General features: G+C 35.8%; 2 protein-coding genes across 2 annotated transcripts in view; one reads left to right on the top strand and one right to left on the bottom strand.

Moving 5' to 3' along the window:
- The window catches only part of LOC141338412 (poly(rC)-binding protein 4-like), a 405,056-nt gene that overhangs the window by 143,430 nt on the left and 241,269 nt on the right, over positions 1-20,357 (top strand). The gene's annotated exons all lie outside the window — the stretch shown is intronic.
- The window catches only part of dock3 (dedicator of cytokinesis 3), a 244,681-nt gene that overhangs the window by 44,506 nt on the left and 179,818 nt on the right, over positions 1-20,357 (bottom strand). The window contains exons 14-15 of the mRNA XM_073844512.1: positions 9,516-9,604; positions 5,847-5,972 (exon numbers count right to left, since the gene is read on the bottom strand). Coding sequence (XP_073700613.1) covers positions 5,847-5,972; positions 9,516-9,604 — 215 coding nt within the window. The remainder of the gene's footprint in view (positions 1-5,846; positions 5,973-9,515; positions 9,605-20,357) is intronic.

The raw sequence follows: 20,357 nt of genomic DNA, 5'->3' as shown, positions 1-20,357 counted from the left end.
GGCTGCCCTCATCGGCCCTGTGGTATAAGAGTCGGGCCATTTAGCCGAGGACCTCTTAGACCAAAGCACGACTCTCGGGTCAGGCTCGGTCTTTGAAGCCCCAGTCAGGAGTGTTGCTAAACCCAAATAGATCTATTTGTAAATTTATGTTGTGATAAATTTACTTGTAGCACTTTGTAGCATTTTTTTTTACATTTTATTTATTTATGTAAAACAGTGTAAAAGTTTAAAATTGACAGTGTACTATTAGTTATTCATACACAATGCACAATATGTTGGTACCATATCGGTTATCAACCAATATTAGATTTTTTATGTTAGCCAGTATTGGTTGTTAAGTTCTGCATGTTCAGTTCCATTATTTTTACATCTAGATTATATTTGACCATCATTAAATGGTCACTTAAACTTAATCTTTAAAAATACTAATAATTTAAGATATTTTTTACATGTAATCTGTAACAAATCTGAAAATGAATATTAGTTTTTCATACTGTAGATTATGTTGTGATGCTTTAGTTTACCTATAGCATTTATACTTATTTTTTTAGATAAAACAATATAAAATAGTAACATTAACAGTATATTAATAGCTTATTTTTTATACAAGGGCACAATATATCGGTACCATACCGGTTATCAGCCGATCTTAGAATTTTTTTAGATACATTGGCTGATATTAACTGCTTTTTACTCCATTTTTACTTTTCCCTTATTTTTAGATCAAGATCATATTTGACCATCACTATAACTCAATTATAACTTGTAATCTTTAGCAAATTTCAAAATGAATATTTTTCGTATTTACCATCATTAAATGGTCAAACATAATCTGTAACAAATCTCAATTTTTCATACTGTAGAGTATGATGTCATGCCTAAATCTACCTGTAGCATTTAAAAATATATATTTTTTGTTTTAGATAAAAACAAAAATATACAAGTATAAAATAGTAACATTAACAGTATATTAATATTTTTTTTAATACACAATGCACAATATATGGGTCACATATCGGTTATCAACCGATATTAGAATTTTGTAGAATTATTGGCCGATATTAGCTTCTTATTACTCAATTTTTTTTTTACATTTCCCCTATTTTTACATCTAAAAAAATCATGAAATCTGCATGAATAAATCTTTCACGAAATTGCAAATCGCATAAATCACTATTGAAATAACTGGATTTCAGCTGAAAAAAAAAAAAAAGATAAATCTAAACGTACGTTTACCCAAACTTCGGTTGCTTTTTCATTGTACCAAAGAAGTCACTAAGAACCTTTTGTTCAACTCCAAATGCAAAGAGATTTCTCACTACCTAGCAACCTCGTAAAACCACCCTTCCGTCACGCTATCTGCAAAGCTTTTCATGTGGAGGTCAAAGCGACACATAAGCCCTGAAGCGAGTCTTGTGAAAGGGCCTTTAGCACGACTAATAATCACACGTAACAGCACATAATCGCCCTCATTGCCTTTTAACTGCATAGAATCAAGCTTATATAAATGAATATGACCCACATTTTGACAGACTGTACCAGCTCTCTCCACCGAACCCCAGAGGGCCAGTAAAACCAGCTGGACTCCTGCCACGTCAAAGTTGAGTTAAGAAATCCCTTCCCTGTGATTCACAACGAGCCTTGGGGCTTCTCAGAGTTGCTCTCTTAATAAAATCATGTCACTGTGTGTTCCTTAAAAATCTTGAGTCATTCGATGGAGCGCTGACTCTCCAGTCTATTCCCCAAAAGTCTTCAGCGTCAAAAAAAACGTGTAGCCATGTGCAATATCTCTTCTCTTCATCCATAAACTTGCACATCAGTCTTGTATCCCAGATGTCCTTCAGTGGGTGGATTGACAGGTCCTCGATCTTCTTCTGTAGATCCCTCTCATTTGTCTTTGAGTTAAGGTTTCCTTGTTCTTCTAAAGAGCTCAATGATTGGTTTATCATCCAGGGATCGATCAACCAGAGGCAGTTCGATTATATTCACAGACAAGGCTGTGCTCTTTAAATTTAGCGTTTTGAAATGCCAATAAGTCGATGGGCCTCTGAGAGCCATGGTTCCTTGGGTTTCTGAGGTACGTATTTTTTTCTGAAAGAGGCTTAGATGTTATTGAACCACAATGTCTGAGGAAAACCCCTTGTAATCTTATTTCAGATTGCTGCATTGACTTTATTCCCTTAAAAGATCAAAATGGCTAGGTTTCTAAGGCATGGTTCCAGCATTGGGATCTATTGCGTTAAAAAACAATATCTGCCTGTCAAATGATATTAAGTCTTGGAGCCTACAATTAGATGGAATATTGAACTGTTAGCATTATGAAATGTTAATGACACTTGAAGCTTGGAGAATTATTCTTTCTCATGACATTTTCAATAAGCCGGAGATGAGTTTGTTTAACAAAACCTCTCCAGAAGTATTTGTACATTGCTTTTCTGGTGTCAAACGTGATGGGTTGGTATTGCATCATCCAATTCAGCTTTTTTGGTTTATTTACAATGCCTTTTTACAACAGCCTTGGTTTCTGCAAGAGTTTTTCACACTCATTCACAGGTATTTCAAAAACGTCTAAGTCGTGAACCAAGCTAACCATGGCTTTCATTTGAAGCATAAAAGTGTTTGAAAATCAGTAAACAGATGAAGGTAAAAGACAGTATGTCTTTTATGAGGGATTGAACTCCCATGAAGTAGTTGCTATAATTAAATAGACTTTAGAATCTTAAATCTATAATTGAATCTAGTATCTTATTTTATCAATTCAATCTCAACCTCTTGATATACATAAAACATAATGTATGCACATGCAAATACATAAACTAAAATACATAGTATGTTCTTCCATTTCTTTATACTGTACACTACACTCTACACAGTGCCATAAAATAACCTTTTTTGTCTAAATGGTTTCATAAAGAACCTATAAGATCTGAAGAACCTTTCTGTTTCACAAAAGGTTCTTTGTGACAAAAGAAGGTTCTTCAGATTATAAAAAGGTAAGAAAGAGATGGTTCTTTGACTGAATGGTTCTTTGTGGAACCAAAAATGGTTCTTCTATGGCATTGCTGTGAAGAACCCTTTAAACACCTTTAATTTTAAGAGTGTAGCTACTGCTGTCAGGTTGTTTTTCCTCCTTCCAGCTGGGAATGTACCTGGATTGTTTCTTTTTGGAAGGCATTTGTGCCTGAATAGACAGCTTTATTTGGATTTTATTCAGCGAAATAGCTCTGAAGCAGTGGAGAGAATGGTCTAAAGCTGAAGCCGTTACCCATTAGAGAAAGCATCTAAACAGGAGCGCAATCCAGCGCTCACAGGGAGCCAGTCTGCTGCTGCCAGATAACATTTTTATCAGGTTGTGGAACTGTAGGATACTGTCAGCCAAACAGACAAACACACAAAGCTTTATTTCAGCTTTTACTAACTTAAATAAAGCTTTGGCTGTTCCATCCGCTGTTTCTAAAAGCTGTTGTGGTTGTATTTGCTTTCTTTTCTAGATTTGTTTCTTGGTCGATTCACTAAGAGCAGCATTTGTTTTGTAGGACGTTGAATGTTAGCTTACTTTCTTTTCGATGTGTTGACCATTTAACATTGATGCTAAATCATTTTAAACATTTAATTTTAAACACCATTAATGATAGTGTTATGAGAATCATTTACTAACAAAAAATACAGAATCGGCCAGTCATTTTCATTTTGCAAGCAAAAGCCTATTTCATGATGCACATTAGACACACAATGAAGTGAGAGTAGTATTGCATAAGTTGGTTTATATCATTCTCCCTCAATATATCCACCCCCAGTCAAGACATTCAAGAGATATCTGATGGTATCAGAGCAAAGTTAGGCTTTTCCTTAAGGTCTATGCTGAAATATGCATCTCAGCACTCATAACTCTCTGCAGGGTGGGTGTCAGCAGGAGGGATGGTTTCTAGCAGCGCTCTGAAGAGCCTTGCATTTTCTTTTATTGCATCAGCTGTAATTTGAAGAATTAAACCCACAACTTCTTTCACTAACAGCTAAAACTTTGTTCCCCTGAGTAGACGGGTAAAAGCTGAGCGCTATTCCAGAGAGAGTCTGTGTTTATTTTGAGTATTATGATTCAGATGCTTGCCGCTCAGCTCAGAGAGAATGTGGGCTGCTGGGTCATGGATTGAATGAGATTTATAATGAAAGAGTCATCTGAAAACCAAGGTCACATGTGGAATCACAGTGTAAAAGACAGGTTGAACTGAAGTTTGATGATATATTTTACAGCCAGTGGGTGCATTTTCGCTTCTACAGTTAGGCTGGACAAACAATTTGACCTTCATGTAGCAATAGCTTTTATTACGGTCTGTAAAAGGGTTGAAAAGTGAAGCTAAATTAAGTGTGCCAGGGCCATCCAAGACTTCATTTTCTCTTAATCTTGAACAAAAAACACTTAGGGATAGGAACAAGCTAAAATATTTGCTTGTGTGTATCTATCTATCTATCTATCTATCTATCTATCTATCTATCTATCTATCTATCTATCTATCTATCTATCTATCTATCTATCTATCTATCTATCTATCTATCTATCTATCTATCTATCTATCTATCTATCTATCTATCTATTTGTATCTATTTGTAAATATTTGGAAAATTGCTAAAGATTAAAAGTTATAGTGATGGTCAAATATGATCTAGATGTAAAAATAGGGGAAATATAAAAATGGAGTAAAAAGCAGCCTATATATATATCTGAAGAACAATGATAATGATAATGATAACAGATATGGTACAGATATCTCATGCATTGTGTATTAATAACTTTTACTACTGTTTTTGTCTTAAAAATTAAGTTTTAGTTTTTTTTAATGCTACAGGTAAATGTAGGCATCATAACATAATTAACAGTATGAAAAATGGATATTAATTTTGAGATTTGTTACATATTACAAATAACAAGCAGCTAATTTTAGCCAATATATCTAAAAAAAGTCTAATATCGGCTGATAACCGATATAGTACCGATATATCATGCATTGTGTATTAATAACTATTACTATACTACTGTTTTTGGCTTAAAAATTATTTTCTTTTTTAATGCTACAGGTAAATTTAGGCATCGTAACATAATCAAAAGTATGAAAAATGGATATTCATTTTGAGATTTGTTACATATTACAAATAACAAGCAGCTAATATCAGCCAATATATCTGAAAAAATTTGAATATCGGCTGATAACCGATGTGGTACAGATATCTTGTGCATTGTTTATTCATTTTGAGATTTGTTAATTATTACAAATAAGAAAAATATTGCATTATTCATATTTTTAAACATTACATTTAAATATAATCTAGATAGGGATATGATCATGCAGAACTAAACAGACAATACTGCCCATACATAAAAAAATAATAATATTGGCAGATAAACGATATTGTACCAATGTATTGTGCAAAGTGTATGAATAACTACTACTACACTGTCAATATTAAAATTTGATACAATTTTATCTAAACAGATATATATATATATATATATATATATATATATATATATATATATATATATATATATATATATATAGACAGATATCTAAACAGAGGTTAGATATTTAGTTTAAAGGCTATTTTTAAGTCACTATTAAGTGGTGGCCGATACGATCTAGATGTAAAAGTAAAAGTAAGGGAAATGAGCATAGAATACTAAGCAGCCAATATCGGCCAAGATAATCTATTACTATAATGTACATTTTATAACTCTAACTTTCTGCACATGTCTACTTTCAGACCATAAGAAAAAAATCTTGGCATATCTCTTAGATTTATTCAGTCCTAAACGGATCTTTAAATGCAACTGTGACCTTCATTAGACTTACCTGGCATGATCACATCAGGGAAGCCCAGTTTGCGTGTGATGGCCACGCCGCGGTTGAATATCATGGGGTTTTCCCTGCGCACCTGCTCCATGTCGCCCCTCAGCAGCTGCAGTGAGATGATTAGACCTGTGCGACAAGAAGAGTTCGGGGGAAATGTGAGACGACTTCATCATGACAACCACTGTAATTATCCTTGTGATTACGCTAGTATTTATTTAGTAAAACGGGCCTCTGTTTCAAAGAACGTACCAGAGAGATTGTGTTTCTGTTACGATTTTGTTCAGGTCTCTATGCCGGCTGCCAGTAACTGCTACAATTCAATTCAATCAAGACATTGTTTTGGGTCTACAATGCCGCTAATGACCTGGCTCCCCGCTACCTTCAATCCTTCATTAAATCGTACACACCGGCCCGCCTGCTGCAATCAGTCATTCTGATTGCCTGGCTCCCTGCAGTTCCCAATGGGAAGGGTTTCTGTTCATCCAGGTCCAGAAATATTTTTAGGCCTTCCCCTCGATGGTGGAATAAACTCTCAATTAGAACAGCTAACCCACCAATTACTAGTGAACGATACCTCGAGACACACCTCTACCATATTCATTTTCCACTAAAAACTAGACTGGCCTTACTTTGCTTGCTGATGTAGCTCTTTTTAACAGTTTTTTAGGGTTCTGATCTAACTCTTCAATATTACTTCGGAGTCTTTTATAATTTCCCTGACATTCTATGAAAGCTTGTTTCCGCCACATGATAAAATTTTTTAAAATAACTGATTTTTTTTTTTGTCTCACGTTTTTTTTTTTTTCTGCTGAGTTCATATCTTAGAATTCGGACTTGCAACTTAAACTCAGAATTGCAAGATGAAAACTTATATTTGAAAGACATAAATGCAGAATTGTAAGATACAAATGGACAGCTGCAAAAAAAAAAAAAAAAAAAAAAACTGAATTATGAGATATGAGTTACAGTATCTCACAAAAGTGAGTACACCCCTCACATTTCAGCAACCATTTAGTATATCTTCTCAAGGGACAATGCTATAGAAATTAAACTTGGATATATTTTAGAGTAGTCAATGTGCAGTTTGTACAGTATAGCAGTATAGATTTCTCTGGAAATAACTCAACATACAGCCATTATTGTCAAAATAGATGGCAACAAAAGTAAATACACCCTAAGTGATAACAGCAGTATGTTACTTAACCATGTCACATGACCTATTCATCACGTTTATGTTTTTGTCTGCTTGACAGGACCATACAAAGTTGTGTTTCTTGAATTAGAGCAGTTGAAATTAGGTGCTTTAAGTACTATTATCTCATACTGGCCACTGGATGTTCAACATGGCAAAGAACTCTCTGAGGATTTGAGAATTACAGTTGTTGCTCTCCACAATGATGGCCAAGACTATTAGAGGTTCAGTTAATACCCTGAAACCGAGTTACACTACAGTGGTCAGGGTCATACAGAGGTTTTCTAAGATGGGTTCCATTCGGAACAGGCCTCGCAAGGGTCGATCAAGTTGATCAAGACTCATTCTGTGCTTCAGGTGCAGAACCTGGCTTCAAAAAACAGACGCATGAGTGCTGCCAGCATTGCTTTAAAGGTTGCAGAAGTAGAAGGTCAGCTTGTCAGTGCTCAGACCATACGCCGCACACTGCAACAAGTCGGTTTGCATGGGTGTCGTCCCAGAAGCAAGCCTCATCTGAAGCTGGCTCACAAGAAAGCCTGCAAACAGTTTGCTGAAGACAACCTGTCCAAGAGCATGAATTACTGGAACCATGTCCTGTGGTCTGGTAAGACTATAAGATAAACTTGTTTGGCTCAGATGGTGTCCAGATGGTGTCCAGCAAGAAAACTGTGTCTTGCGTACAGTCAATCATGGTGGTCGTAGCATCATGGTCTGGGGCTGCATAAGTGCTGGTGCATCCTCAAGTGTAAGGTGGAGAAGCACCATGTCGTCACCTTGGAATTATAAGGTTCTATCTGACATTTTTGTCAAAATTGAGTTATTCACATATTCTTATTCTGTGACAACTTATTTACATTATGTGATGGTTTTTTAAAAGTTGTGTACATTTTAGGACTTTTTATTTAGAAAAGAAAAAGGTTCTATCTACAAAGTTGAACTATAATTTGGCTCTATAAGGTTCTATCTGTGAGCCAATCAGCACTTCGAATGCAAACAAGAGGACCAATCAGAATCAACTTTCTTTGTCATGTCACCCGGACTGCTCCATAACAGCAGGAAATATTACACGTAAAACAACAGTAATTACACGTCTTTAGAATTAATAAGTGCAATTCACATTTAATCCTCAAAGTGGCACTGTTTAAAACATAATGATGGCCTGATTTTTTTTACTCATAATTACCGCTACCGGCATTATATTACCGGCATAAAACAAACAGTATCTGCAACTGGCTTGAATGGCTTTACTGCAGAGCAATTGCATAATGTAAAGTACATAATGAAATATAAGTGTCACTGTCGTTTGATGGTGAATGTGGTCAACAGCGATCAAACTGTTACTATTAAAGATATTGAAAACGATAGTCATATTCGAATATGGTTGAATATGGCTTTTAGTGAAATAAAGTCCCGGTCAGATGGATTAGAGTAGCTGCTTTTTTTTAACTGTTTCTGCAATAATGTCTTTAATTACCCACTATAATCATAAAATTAACATCTGCTCTGGACAAAATATTCAGCACTGCTTTTTATGCCTAACTTAAGAAAAAAATATTTGTCCTATAAATAAAATAAATGTGATAAAGAAAGCATTAAATTGACCTTTCTCATACATGTTGACACATTGTTACAACAGTAATTTATGTTTTAAAACAAATTGTAAGTAAACTACTTTTATTTCTTGAAAATTGTTGCTTTAATTAATGTTTTGCGAGATAGAACCTTATAATTCCAAGCAGAAAACGACTTTTTAGAATTAGAAGGTTCTATCTGCATTTGACCTGTTCCCAAAATCCCCATTTAAAAATTTGAGAGGATTTTGATATTGTACATTTAGAATACATTTAGGGTCTCTGTCATTCTCATGTAGGAAAGAGACTTGTTCCCCATATCGTTTTTGCTATATAGAATGCAAAAACTTTGAAGCTCAATATCTCAAAACCACTCGGAACGCAGATAGAACCTTATAATTCTAAGGTGACGATGTGTCTAATGTCCAGCAGCTCTGTGAGGAGTGGAAGAGGATCCCAGCAACAACCTGTGCAGCTCTGGTCAATTCCATGCCCAGGATTATTAAGGTAGTGCCAGATAACAAAGGTGCTAACACAATATATTGACACTTTGGATAAGTTCACTTAGGCTGTACTCACTTTTCTTGCCAGCTATTTTGACAATAATGTCTGTATATTGAATAATTTTCAGGGGACAATAAATCTATACTGCTATAAAAGCTGCACATTGACTACTCTAAAATATATCCAAGTTTCATAAATCTATACTGCTATAAAAGCTGCGCATTGGCTACTCTAAAATATATCCAAGTTTCATTTCTATAGTATTGTCCCTTGAGAAGATATACTAAACAGTATAATGGACAGACTGTTTGGAAGGACTGTTCAGTTTCAGTGAGACTAAATGTTCCTCATCTGATGATAAAACTTAAATCAAGTGTACAACCATTTTGGAAGTGCACTTACCGTAGTTAGTGCTGGGGGCGGTGTATTTGGTGCTGGACTTCCGAATAATGTTCTCATGAATCTGGTACCACTCGTTTTCATTATTACACCTGTGAAAGAGAAAATATTTATATTGATTATAGCAAGGAAATGTTATGTTATGTTGCTGCACAGAAGCAGCAGGTGGAATCTCTGCATCAGTATTTAAGTGATTCCCAGATGCTTGAAGTTACAAATGTAATTTGTCAGTATATATGTAACTTAGTTTCAACAGTAAAAGGTCTTGTCCTAAGGGGGCATCGCAGTACACTTACGAATGTACCAAGACTTAAAGTAAAACTGGGCTTTCATACAGTTAAAGAGAATTATTCATTTGCCACAATACCCAGTGATACTCTAGAGTAGCACGACTGCATAATGAAGATTCTCAAAATATTGGAAAAGGAAGTCGAGTGTTGAATGAGTGTTTAAAATGCGGTAGTCAACATAAATGCTATTTGCAAGTAAAACAGGATATTTAATGAGAACAATGATTTATCTGTCTTTTGGAGAGTGAAAAGTTGCTGTTACAAACCAGTGCATAAACAGGAATGTGACACACATGTACCTTCATTTTACAGTCATGAAAACAAATAAGCAAGACAATTTTATTTTATAGTAAATAACATATTGTATGACCTAACAAAACAAAACACAAACCAAAACTAAATAAAATAAAACAAAACATAAAACAAAGTAAAACATAAAATTAAACACTAAACTAAAAAAAATAAAACACACAACAAATCACAAAAAACAAAGCAAAGCAAAACAAAAAAAATTAAACACATCAAAACACAAAGCAAAGAAAAGCATAAAAAAACACAAAGCAAAGAAAAACAAATCACAAAACAAAACAACACAACAAAACAAAGAAAAGCAAAGCAAAGCTAAACAGAACAAAAAAAGTAAATTAAAGAAAGCAAAAAATAAATAAAATAAAATAAAAACAACACAACACAACACAACACAACAAAACAAAACACAAAATGAAGTGAAGCAAATATATATTTAAAACATAACACAACAAAACACAAAGCAAAACAAAACTAAGCAAAGCAAAACACAACAAATCTAAGCAAAGCAAAACTAAACTAAAATAAAATAAACTAAACTAAAACTAAACAAAGCAAAGCAAAGCAAAGCAAAACAAAACAGAAAAAAGCAAAATGTAAAAAAGTAACAAAATGCAAAACATAACAAAACACAAAGCAAAACAAAACAAAAAACAAAGCAAAGCAAAAAATAAATAAATAAAAAATAAACAACAAAAACCAAAGAAAAGCAAAACAAAACAAAAACAAAACAAAACAAAACTAAACTAAACTAAACTAAACTAAGCAAAACAAAACAAAACAAAACAAAACAAAAAACTAAGCAAAACAAAACTAAACTAAAAGAAAAAGTAAAAACAACAAAACAAACAGCAATGCAAAACATAAAACAAAACACAAAGCAAAGCAAAACAAAACAAAACACAAAACAAAATAAAAAGCAAAGCAAAGCAAAGCAAAGCAAAGCAAAGCAAAGCAAAACAAAACAAAACAAAAAACAAAGCAAAGAAAACAAAACATTATCAAATCAAAACAAAAGCATTTAGTCATTCGTACAATGTCAAGATGTTGAGAAATATGAACCATCAAATTTAACAGAAGACAACTGACTTAAAAAGCTGTATAAAAACTGTATATATAAAAAACACATAAAATATTTTGTAAGTATAAAAACATTTTTTGGACAATGGTACTACAGAGTTTTAGGTTGTATCCAGTGACCATTTCTACCAAAAAAGTGGTATATCTTTGACGCTGAGTATAGAGTAACCTATAATCAAGACAATTAACCCCAAGCGGCACAGCTGCATTAGCATTTGCATACTGCGTTTGTCAATTGGCACTTTGGAGCGATATAATGGTGAGTGAAAAAAGACACACAGTCAAGTACAGCCAAGTGTTGAGGGCCATCACAATGAAGCAAATCACGACACTCTACTGCTTAAAAGCAGAGAAGAGCGGTGCTCTCAGGAGAGAGAACAGAGCCATATGCTACGCTCCAGCATCAGTAGCTGTTAAATCGCTGTGGGCTAGCTGTTGGAGGTTCGAGAACAGCAGCTTTCTGGCCTGAGGAGAAGTGATGTCGTTAATGCCTGATCCAGAAGTGACTAAACCCGTCGTGGCAGCTGAAAAGGGACCTCTGCGCTATGCTAATGCTAGTGTTTGTGGTGGCTTAGCGGGCAGATGCTTTGTGGGAACTCCCACAGAGTCCATCTGGTTGGCTGTCATGGCGACTGGCTCCAAGGGTGTCAAGGGTGGTTCTGGTCTGTCGCTCGCAGGGTCACGGCGGCATTACACCAACACAGGCTGTTTGATGGAAAGTGCTACATTCCAGAACATGAAGGAATATCTGCTGCAAATCCGATCGGATCAACTGTCGGTCTGGTTTGGCATGACATTACGTTCCCAAAAGTCTGCCACTAGATGTCCCTAGAAACTAGTCCAGGCTAAACACACACTTCCATGCATAGGCCTATACAAACATGCATGTAAATACTCATATTACATAAATGTTTTATATATAGATTTAAAAACACATCAGAATCTATGTTCCTGTCTTCCCCAGTGCTACAACTTCAGAGACTCAGTTGCTCACTTAAGCCCAAAGTACAGGAAAACCTTCAGGGCTCAACAAAAAGACTGACCTGAGGCGAGAATGAGAGTGTTTCATGCCGGTTGACGGAACTGTGACTCGCCCTACAGAAGCACTGCAGTCACTACATTACACTGAGTCACTACATTTTGCATGCACTTGTATGTCTTACATTTGGTTTTCTGTAAGACTGTACTGAATATTGATGCAAAATGTGCTATGTGCTGATTGAAACTCTCCTTGCCATCACCCTGATCTATAGCTCTCTCCACAGATTCTCAATTGGATTTAAGTCAGGACTCTGGCTGGGCCACTGCAAAACGTTAATGTTTTTGTCTGCTAACCATTTCTTCAGCACTTTTGCTGTGTATTTTGGGTCGTTGTCATGCTGAAATGCTCACTGGTGCACAAGGCCAAGTTTCTCTGCAGACTGCCTGATGTTGTTGTTGAGAATTTTGATGTATTGCTCCTTTTTCATGGTGCCATTTACTGGGATTAGGTTCCCTGCTCCACTGACTGAAAAACACCCCCAAAACATTAGATTTCCACCACCATGTTTGCCAGTGGGGATGGTGTTCTTAGGGTTGAAGGCTTCTCCTTTTTTACGCCAAATGAAGGTTACATCACTGTGGCCAAACAATTCAATTTTTGTTTCATCTGACTATAAAACAGAAGACCAGAAGCCAAGCAGGGTTTTGTGTGCCTTATCTGGAGAAGTGGTCTGCGTCGGTGGAACCCAGCGGTGTGCAGTGTCCATTGGACTGTCTGCCTTGAGATGTTGCCACCAACATTCATCAGGATGACCTTGGTGGTGATCCTTTGATTCGTTTCTACATCTCTCACTATCCTCCTGGCCAGCACAGGTAGGGATGGGAATCGAAAACCGGTTCTTGTTGAGAACCGGTTCCCAGTGTTTCAATTCCATCGAATCGTTTGCAAAATTTGCAAACGATTCCCTTAACAATTCCAGTGGGCACGAATGACGTCATCACGCGCATTGCGTAACTTACGCACGTTGCGTAGCTTACGCTCAGTCAATAAGCATTGGCGCCTAAGCGGAACAAACGCTCAAAAGTCTGGTTGTATTTCACCAAAAAAGACGAAAATAGGGCAACTTGCAATACTTGCAGTGTAGATATTTCCTCAAAGGGAGGAAATACCACTAACATGCTAAAACATTTGCGCACACAGCATGCAATAACAATAAAAGAATGTTGCGTTTTCGATCCGCTCTGGACTAATGCTGCGTTCACACCGCCCAAACCGTCATGCGTCAGTTGCGGCAAGATTACATGTAAAGTCAATGGTTGAGTCTGTCAGAGGTCCGTCAGAGGCTCTGCGTTGCATTGTGTCCGTTGGATCCGTCAACTTTTCAAGCGTTACCTGCGTTTCAAGCGTCAACGCAGCCAACGCAAGCAACTCAGAAGTTCAGCTAGTTGAACTTTTGACGGACTTAACGCACTTGACGCAGTGCGTCAACCAATCAGAGCGTCTCACTGTAGCGACGTCACCACACGTATTTTGAATGAAGCGGGAGCAGAAAAAACAACAACATACAATTCTCTGCGATTGAAGACGGCTACAAACTTATTCTAGCCGTCTGCAATCGCAGAGAATTGTATGATCCGTCCTCGTTGTTGTATAAAGACAGGAATGTAAAGGAACTTGCTTGGATGAAGATCGCTGAAGAGATCGGGTTGTCAAATCTTTTCTCAACGTAATTATTTCCCATTTCGTTAGCTAGCGAAACATGTTCATGAGAGGATTCCAAAATGTCCAGTCCCAATAGTTTGCCATGGTTTATTCAGGGGAAGTGTGCAGAAAACTAGATGCGTTGGGAGCGTTGCCTGACGTGTGCGGTGTGAACGCACCAAAAAGCAAGCGTTGCCAGCTTCAACGTACATGCGTCAAACTAGATGCGTTAGGTGCATTGCCTGACGCAGACAAAGTGTGCGGTGTGAACGCACCATAACAGTTCTCAACCCAGCAGCGGCAGCAGCAGCAACAACGTTAGCATGTCCTCGGCTAATAAAGCTGCAGGACTCATTCATTCCCATTATATATTTTCTAGGGAGATGACAAAGATTCTCAGCCCTAAGTAAAAAGCCCCAAACAGAGACAGTTTAACTATGCTAATCAACAATTTGTTGCCCCTTTTCTTCCATATGAGAATCGATAAGGGAATCGATAAAGAATCGAATCGTTAAGCAGAATCGAAAATGGAATTGGAATCGTAAAAATCTTATCAATTCCCATCCCTAAGCACAGGTGTCACTTTTGACTTCCGACCACATCCTCTGAGATTTTTCACAGTGCGGAAGGTCTTGTATTTTTTAATAATACTTTGCACTGTAGCCACTGGAACTTCAAAACATTTTGATATGGCCTTATAGCTCTTTCCTGACTTGTGAGCAGCCACAATGCGCAGCCGCAGGTCCTCAGTGAGCTCCTTTGCCTTAGCCATGACTGTCCACAAACCAATAGCAGAGAGCTTCTGTTTTTCACCTGTTGAGTTGATTAAAACTGCTGTTTTCAATGCATCAGAGTAGAGCTTAGATCGGGCCCAAAAAATGAAACCCGATCCTACCCGAGCCCGTGCACCTTGTGTCCGAGCCCGACCCGGTCCAACACATTAACTGTAATTATGAGCCCGAGCCCGATTTAAACCCGACTATTTTTTAATACGTGAGCCGTTATAACAGACGTTCTCAACTACAATTCTAAGTTGTTTGAACTACAGAAATTAGTTTAGATATATCTTATTGAAAAATGCAACAGGGACGAAGCATGTAAACTGCATTGTTTGTTTATTCAGAATGGATCGCAAATAGATCCGAATGAAAAAAAATAGCCTAAAAAACCGTGAACAATGATAAACACAGAAAATGAAGAAGTAATTAACTTTGGATGGCATATTTAATAAATATGATAAGTTTTAGAATATTTTTAAACAAAATAAATATTTTAAAGCCTATTATAAAACGTAGCACTTAATGCACTTCACAAAGCCGACATATGTTGTCACTGCCCACGACTTGTTGAAAATGTTTCCATATCTCCTACTTTCCTCCAAACTTGCTCAAAGTTAATTCCCCCGTTTTCATTTTTGTCTGTACGTCTTCAAGCTCCATGTTGAACTTAAGCTATACACATACACAATTCAGCACAGCTGGCCCGGTGTTATGTGTGCCAGTGGAGGAGTCGCGGGAGCTAGAGCGTTGCTGCGCATGACACGTGTTGCAACTTGCGCAACTTTGTAGACCTACACGTCACGTGTTGCTCAGGCCGACTTTGCTAAAATATTCGTATAATATTTATAATTATGGCATAGCTCTCCACCGAATTATCCTAATTAAGTAATGATTTAAAAAATAAAAAAAATAAAAAATAAAACACACACAAATGCTTGATCATGGCCCCGCCCAACCCGGCCCGGCCCGGCCCGGCCCGAAGATAGTGGCAGGAAATATCGGCACGACCCGGCCCACGGGTCGGGTCGGGTCAAGTCCGGGCTCGGGCTCGGGCTCGGGCAGAGAATCTAAACTCTACATCAGAGTAATTAGAATGCTTTAGAACAGCTTGGACTATTTGGAATGGTGTAGAATTTTGGATTTCCCCATAGACTGTGACAGTTTGCAAAGAGTATGAATAATTTTGGACATGCCACTTTTTGTTCAAATGTAAATAAAAGCTGAGAAATATTGCAAAATATGCCTCTTTGTACATTGTCTTATTACCTTTTGGGAGAAGACCGTGTCATTTCTGGTCAAAGACATCTCAAGACATCGATCAGATGATATATTTCAAGACATTCGTCCAGTTTTTATCCTTAAAATGCTACTGTGAGTAGGATTAATTTCTTACGCAGATCATCCAACCCTTTGTTGCTAGTTCCAAAACGTCATTTTAGACCTAGTAATGACACTTGAGCCATCGATAGCAAATTAATACAGTTAATAATGAAGTTATTGAATAATGAAGATTAAGTGCATGAATTACCTCTCTCAAGTCTGTGTGTCTCTCAAAGGTGACTGGCAGCATCGTCTCTACTAACAGTTAAGCAGTTTCCCAGAAAATAATGCACACCTCTAGAACGTTCGTCAGCCAATCAGATTCATTAAGCATTCAACGGCCCGTAGTATAAATATATAAATGTTTTAAAAGTAGTGCTGCCAAATCGATTAATCGCAATTAATCGCATTCAAAATAAAAGTTTGTGTTTACATAGCGTGTGTGTACTGCGTATATATATATATATATATATATATATATATATATATATATATTAGGGCCGGGACTTTAACGCGTTAATTAAGATTAATTAATTACACAAAAATAACGCGTTAAATTTTTTTAACGCATTTTAATCGCACTTAATCTTGCACCGCGGAACGTTTCTCTTTTGATGAGTTTCAGCGGACCGATTATACTGGAGCACCAACTAGCGTTTGGACAAAGGAATGCGCATATCACCGCAGCACATCGAGCCTCAAGTATCACTTCAATGCTTTTACAGAAGGTCTACCTACCTATAGGGTACCTGAATTTCTGAAATGTAGGCTAGTATATTTCTAAGTATCCCAGTGTTTTCCCTACCATTATCTTAGGGGGGCGCGTTTACAATGTCTCCTCCGGACTGGATCGCGGACTCCATTCATAAAATCCGAGTTTACTATAGCGCGGAATACCACGTAAATTCGTCGATTTTTTTTATTGATAAATCAAAAGTTGGTCTGTCACTTAATTCAAATCGCGATATGGACTAGTGTCTGTAAAAACTGAAATGCAAAAAGACCGTTTTAATATGAATCCTGCATGTACGGTTTGCCTCTGTATGTTAGAATGGCAGAGACGCGTTTTTTTTTATGCTCCCGTCAATTTTTGGCATTCGCATCTCAAATGAACAGATAGACTCAATCTCCAAAGCTACTGTGAGTGTCACCTTTACCGTTTCATTTGAGAAAACTAGCATCATATCATACTTTACACACAGAAACTTCACGGCAACCTGTCAAAATAAAGTACGGTTTAACATGAAACAGAACAATATTCCTATTTAAATAATTGACAAAAAACAATATATATGATAAAAAATAAATATAGCAACAAGATTAACCACTTAATTGTAGAAAAAAATTATTTTTAAAGATTATTATTTAAATGTTAAATTATTATTATTTATTGATTTTAACAGCAAACCTCTTGGTTGTTTGCCAAAAATTAAAAAGGTTTATTTTTCATTTGATTAAAAATAAATAAATGTTTATGCTTTCAGTTGATTTTGAGAAAATTAAAACACAAGAATTTCTTAAAAAAAAAAAAAAAAGCAAAAGATTGTAAAGCCCTATTGTTCAAAATGTTAAAATAGAGAGTTTTGGATTTATTTTTTCACTGAAATGTTTTATGTTAAATAAACGTTATTACACAAAGTAGGGTAAAGTACCGAGAAAAAAAAGTATGGAAACCTAGGGGAAACACTGTATCCTATTGCTACACTTAATGGCAATATTGCACTGGTCTGTTGGACTTGGTTGAACAAAAATAAACAATATTTTGTTGCTTAAGTTTATGTATTCAGTCATTATTCAATGGTATACTAAAAATCCATATGAAAAAACTTACTTCTCACTGTTCTCAGGTCAAATATTTATATGCGATTAAAATGCGATTAATTTCGATTAATTAATTACAAAGCCTCTGATTAATTAGATTAATTTTTTTAATCGAGTCCCGGCCCTAATATATATATATATATATATATATATATATATATATATATATATATAATACACACACACATGTATATATTCAAGAAATATTTATGTGTTATGTACACACAAACCTTTATTTTGGATGCGATTAATTGCGATTAATCGATTTGACAGCACTGGAGGGTTAAAAAAACATCTCTCATGCTCAATAAGTCTCACAAAAATACATCTCGGGAGAGAAGAATAGTTGAATAAAGTCATTATTTTTGTTTTCTCTGTGCACAAACAGAATTCTCGTCGCTTCCGAATATTACGGTTGAATCACTGATATCACATGGACTATTTTAACGCCATCCTTACTACGTTTCTCTGCCTTGACCGTGGTAAGACCTTTGTCTATGGAGGGTTAGAAAGCTCTTGGATTACATCAAATTATCTAAAATTGTATTCTGAAGATGAACGACCATTAGGATAAGTAATTAATGACAGAATTTTTATTTTTTTAGTGAACTATGCCTTTAAATCTCATCACATTTCGAAAACCCCTTACTCACAATTAATACATTTCATTAACATAGCAGTCAGAGGTTCACCACACCATTCCGCAGAAGTAGTGAAAAGCACAGATCCTTCACTTCAGCATTACAGCATTTATCCTAGTTTCACAGACACTGATGGCTTAATATCACATGATCGCTTGTCATTTTGATTGCTGGAGCTTCCAAACAAATGTAGCCTTTTTTCTCCCCTCTTTCTCCTCACATACACCTTTCTTTTTTTTCCAGTTCTTTGATTTCTCTTTCTTTTACCAGTTCTGTCAGTTCCCCAGCCAATAAAACAGAGGAGGCTTTCTGCATGGCTGCACACAGAGGTAATGAAAGTCTGTGATGGAGATAGCTAGAGGACTGGAGCACGTGTGCCGTCCACAGGGGAGGATTTCAGAGAGAGCTTCACAGCAAAAAAAAAAAAAAAAAAAAAAAAGACACATGCTGTTTTTTCTGTAACAAACAATTGAGAATGTAGCTAATCTGTTCTAAAAACCTAGTATACTCTCTACATTGACAGCTACCTCAGGCAGCATGATAATCAAAGTGAGTAAATGAATTAGAGTTAAAAAGTCCAATTCTGAGAAAAAAAATTAACTATTTTCTCACAATTGCGAGGTTGCTATTCTGACTTTATTTCGTAGAATTGCGTGATATAAACTTACAGTCCTGACATTTTTTTTATCTCAGAATGGTGAGATAAAAACTTGCCATTCTGACTTTTTGTCTTGAGTTCACAACTTCCAATTGTGACTTTTATTCTCAGAATTGGGTGATGTAAACTTACAATTGCAAGTTAAAACACTGAATTATAAGATATAAATGTGCAATTCTAATTTTAATTAGATTAAATTGAATTAATTAATAAAGTTTATATCTCAAAATTATGGCTTTTTACCTGCTTTTTACTTTATGCTGCATGATATATATCTTGAAAAAAATCTGAATCTCAAGTTTACATTTCCCAAATGTGGACACAAATTCTTGCTTAAATCGTGCAATTCTGACTTTTTTCGAACAATTGTTTACAACTCCCAATTCTGACTTTTTTCTCGCAATTGCGAGTTTATATCTCACAATTCTGACTTTATTCCTACAAGTCTTACTTTTTTTCTTGCAATTCTGACTTCTTTTCTCTGAATTATGAAATATAACTCACCAATGTGAGTTATAAAGTCCTATTCTGAGGGGGAAAAAATAGATTTTTTTTATATCTCACAATTCAGACTTTTTTTCTTACAAGTCTTCCTTTTTTCCCCTCGCAATTCTGACTTCTTTTTTCAGAATTATGAGATATAAACTTGCAATTGCAAGTTATAAAGTCCAATTGTGAGTAATTGCCTTGCAATTACGAGTTTATATCTCACAATTCTGACTTTTTTTATCACAAGTCTTCCTTTTTTTCTCGCAATTCTGACTTTATAGCTCGCAATTTTGAGTTTATATCTCGCAATGCAGATAAAAAGTCAGAACTGCATACTTTTTTCTTACAAATTTGGACACTATTATCAGAATTGCACGTTTAAATTGCGTTATTCTTACTTTTTTTCTCACAACTGCATTATATAAACTTGCAGTTCTGACTCTTTCTCAGAATTGAACCCCCAATTTTGACTTTTTTCTCGCAATTGCAAGTTTATATCTCACAATTCTGACTTTTTTCTTAAAAGTATTTATTTTTTCTAGCAATTCTGGCTTATTTTCTCAGAACTTTGAAATATAAACCTGCTATTGCTAGATATAAAGTCCAATTCTGAGGGGAAAAAAGATTTACGCAAGTTTACGCAATTTCGCAATTGCAAGTTTACATCTCAGTTCTGATGTTTTTTTTGTTTTTTTTCTCACATGTGCGTTATATAAATTTAGGCCCCGATCACACCGAACGCGTTTTTGCAGTGAGAAGTGCCTTTTTTGAATGTTTT

Source organism: Garra rufa, chromosome 7 (genome assembly GCF_049309525.1).
Source record: "Garra rufa chromosome 7, GarRuf1.0, whole genome shotgun sequence".
In the NCBI taxonomy this organism is placed as follows: domain Eukaryota; kingdom Metazoa; phylum Chordata; class Actinopteri; order Cypriniformes; family Cyprinidae; genus Garra; species Garra rufa.
The sequence above is the reverse complement of the archived record's forward strand: the minus strand, read 5'-3'. Positions and strand labels throughout refer to the sequence as shown.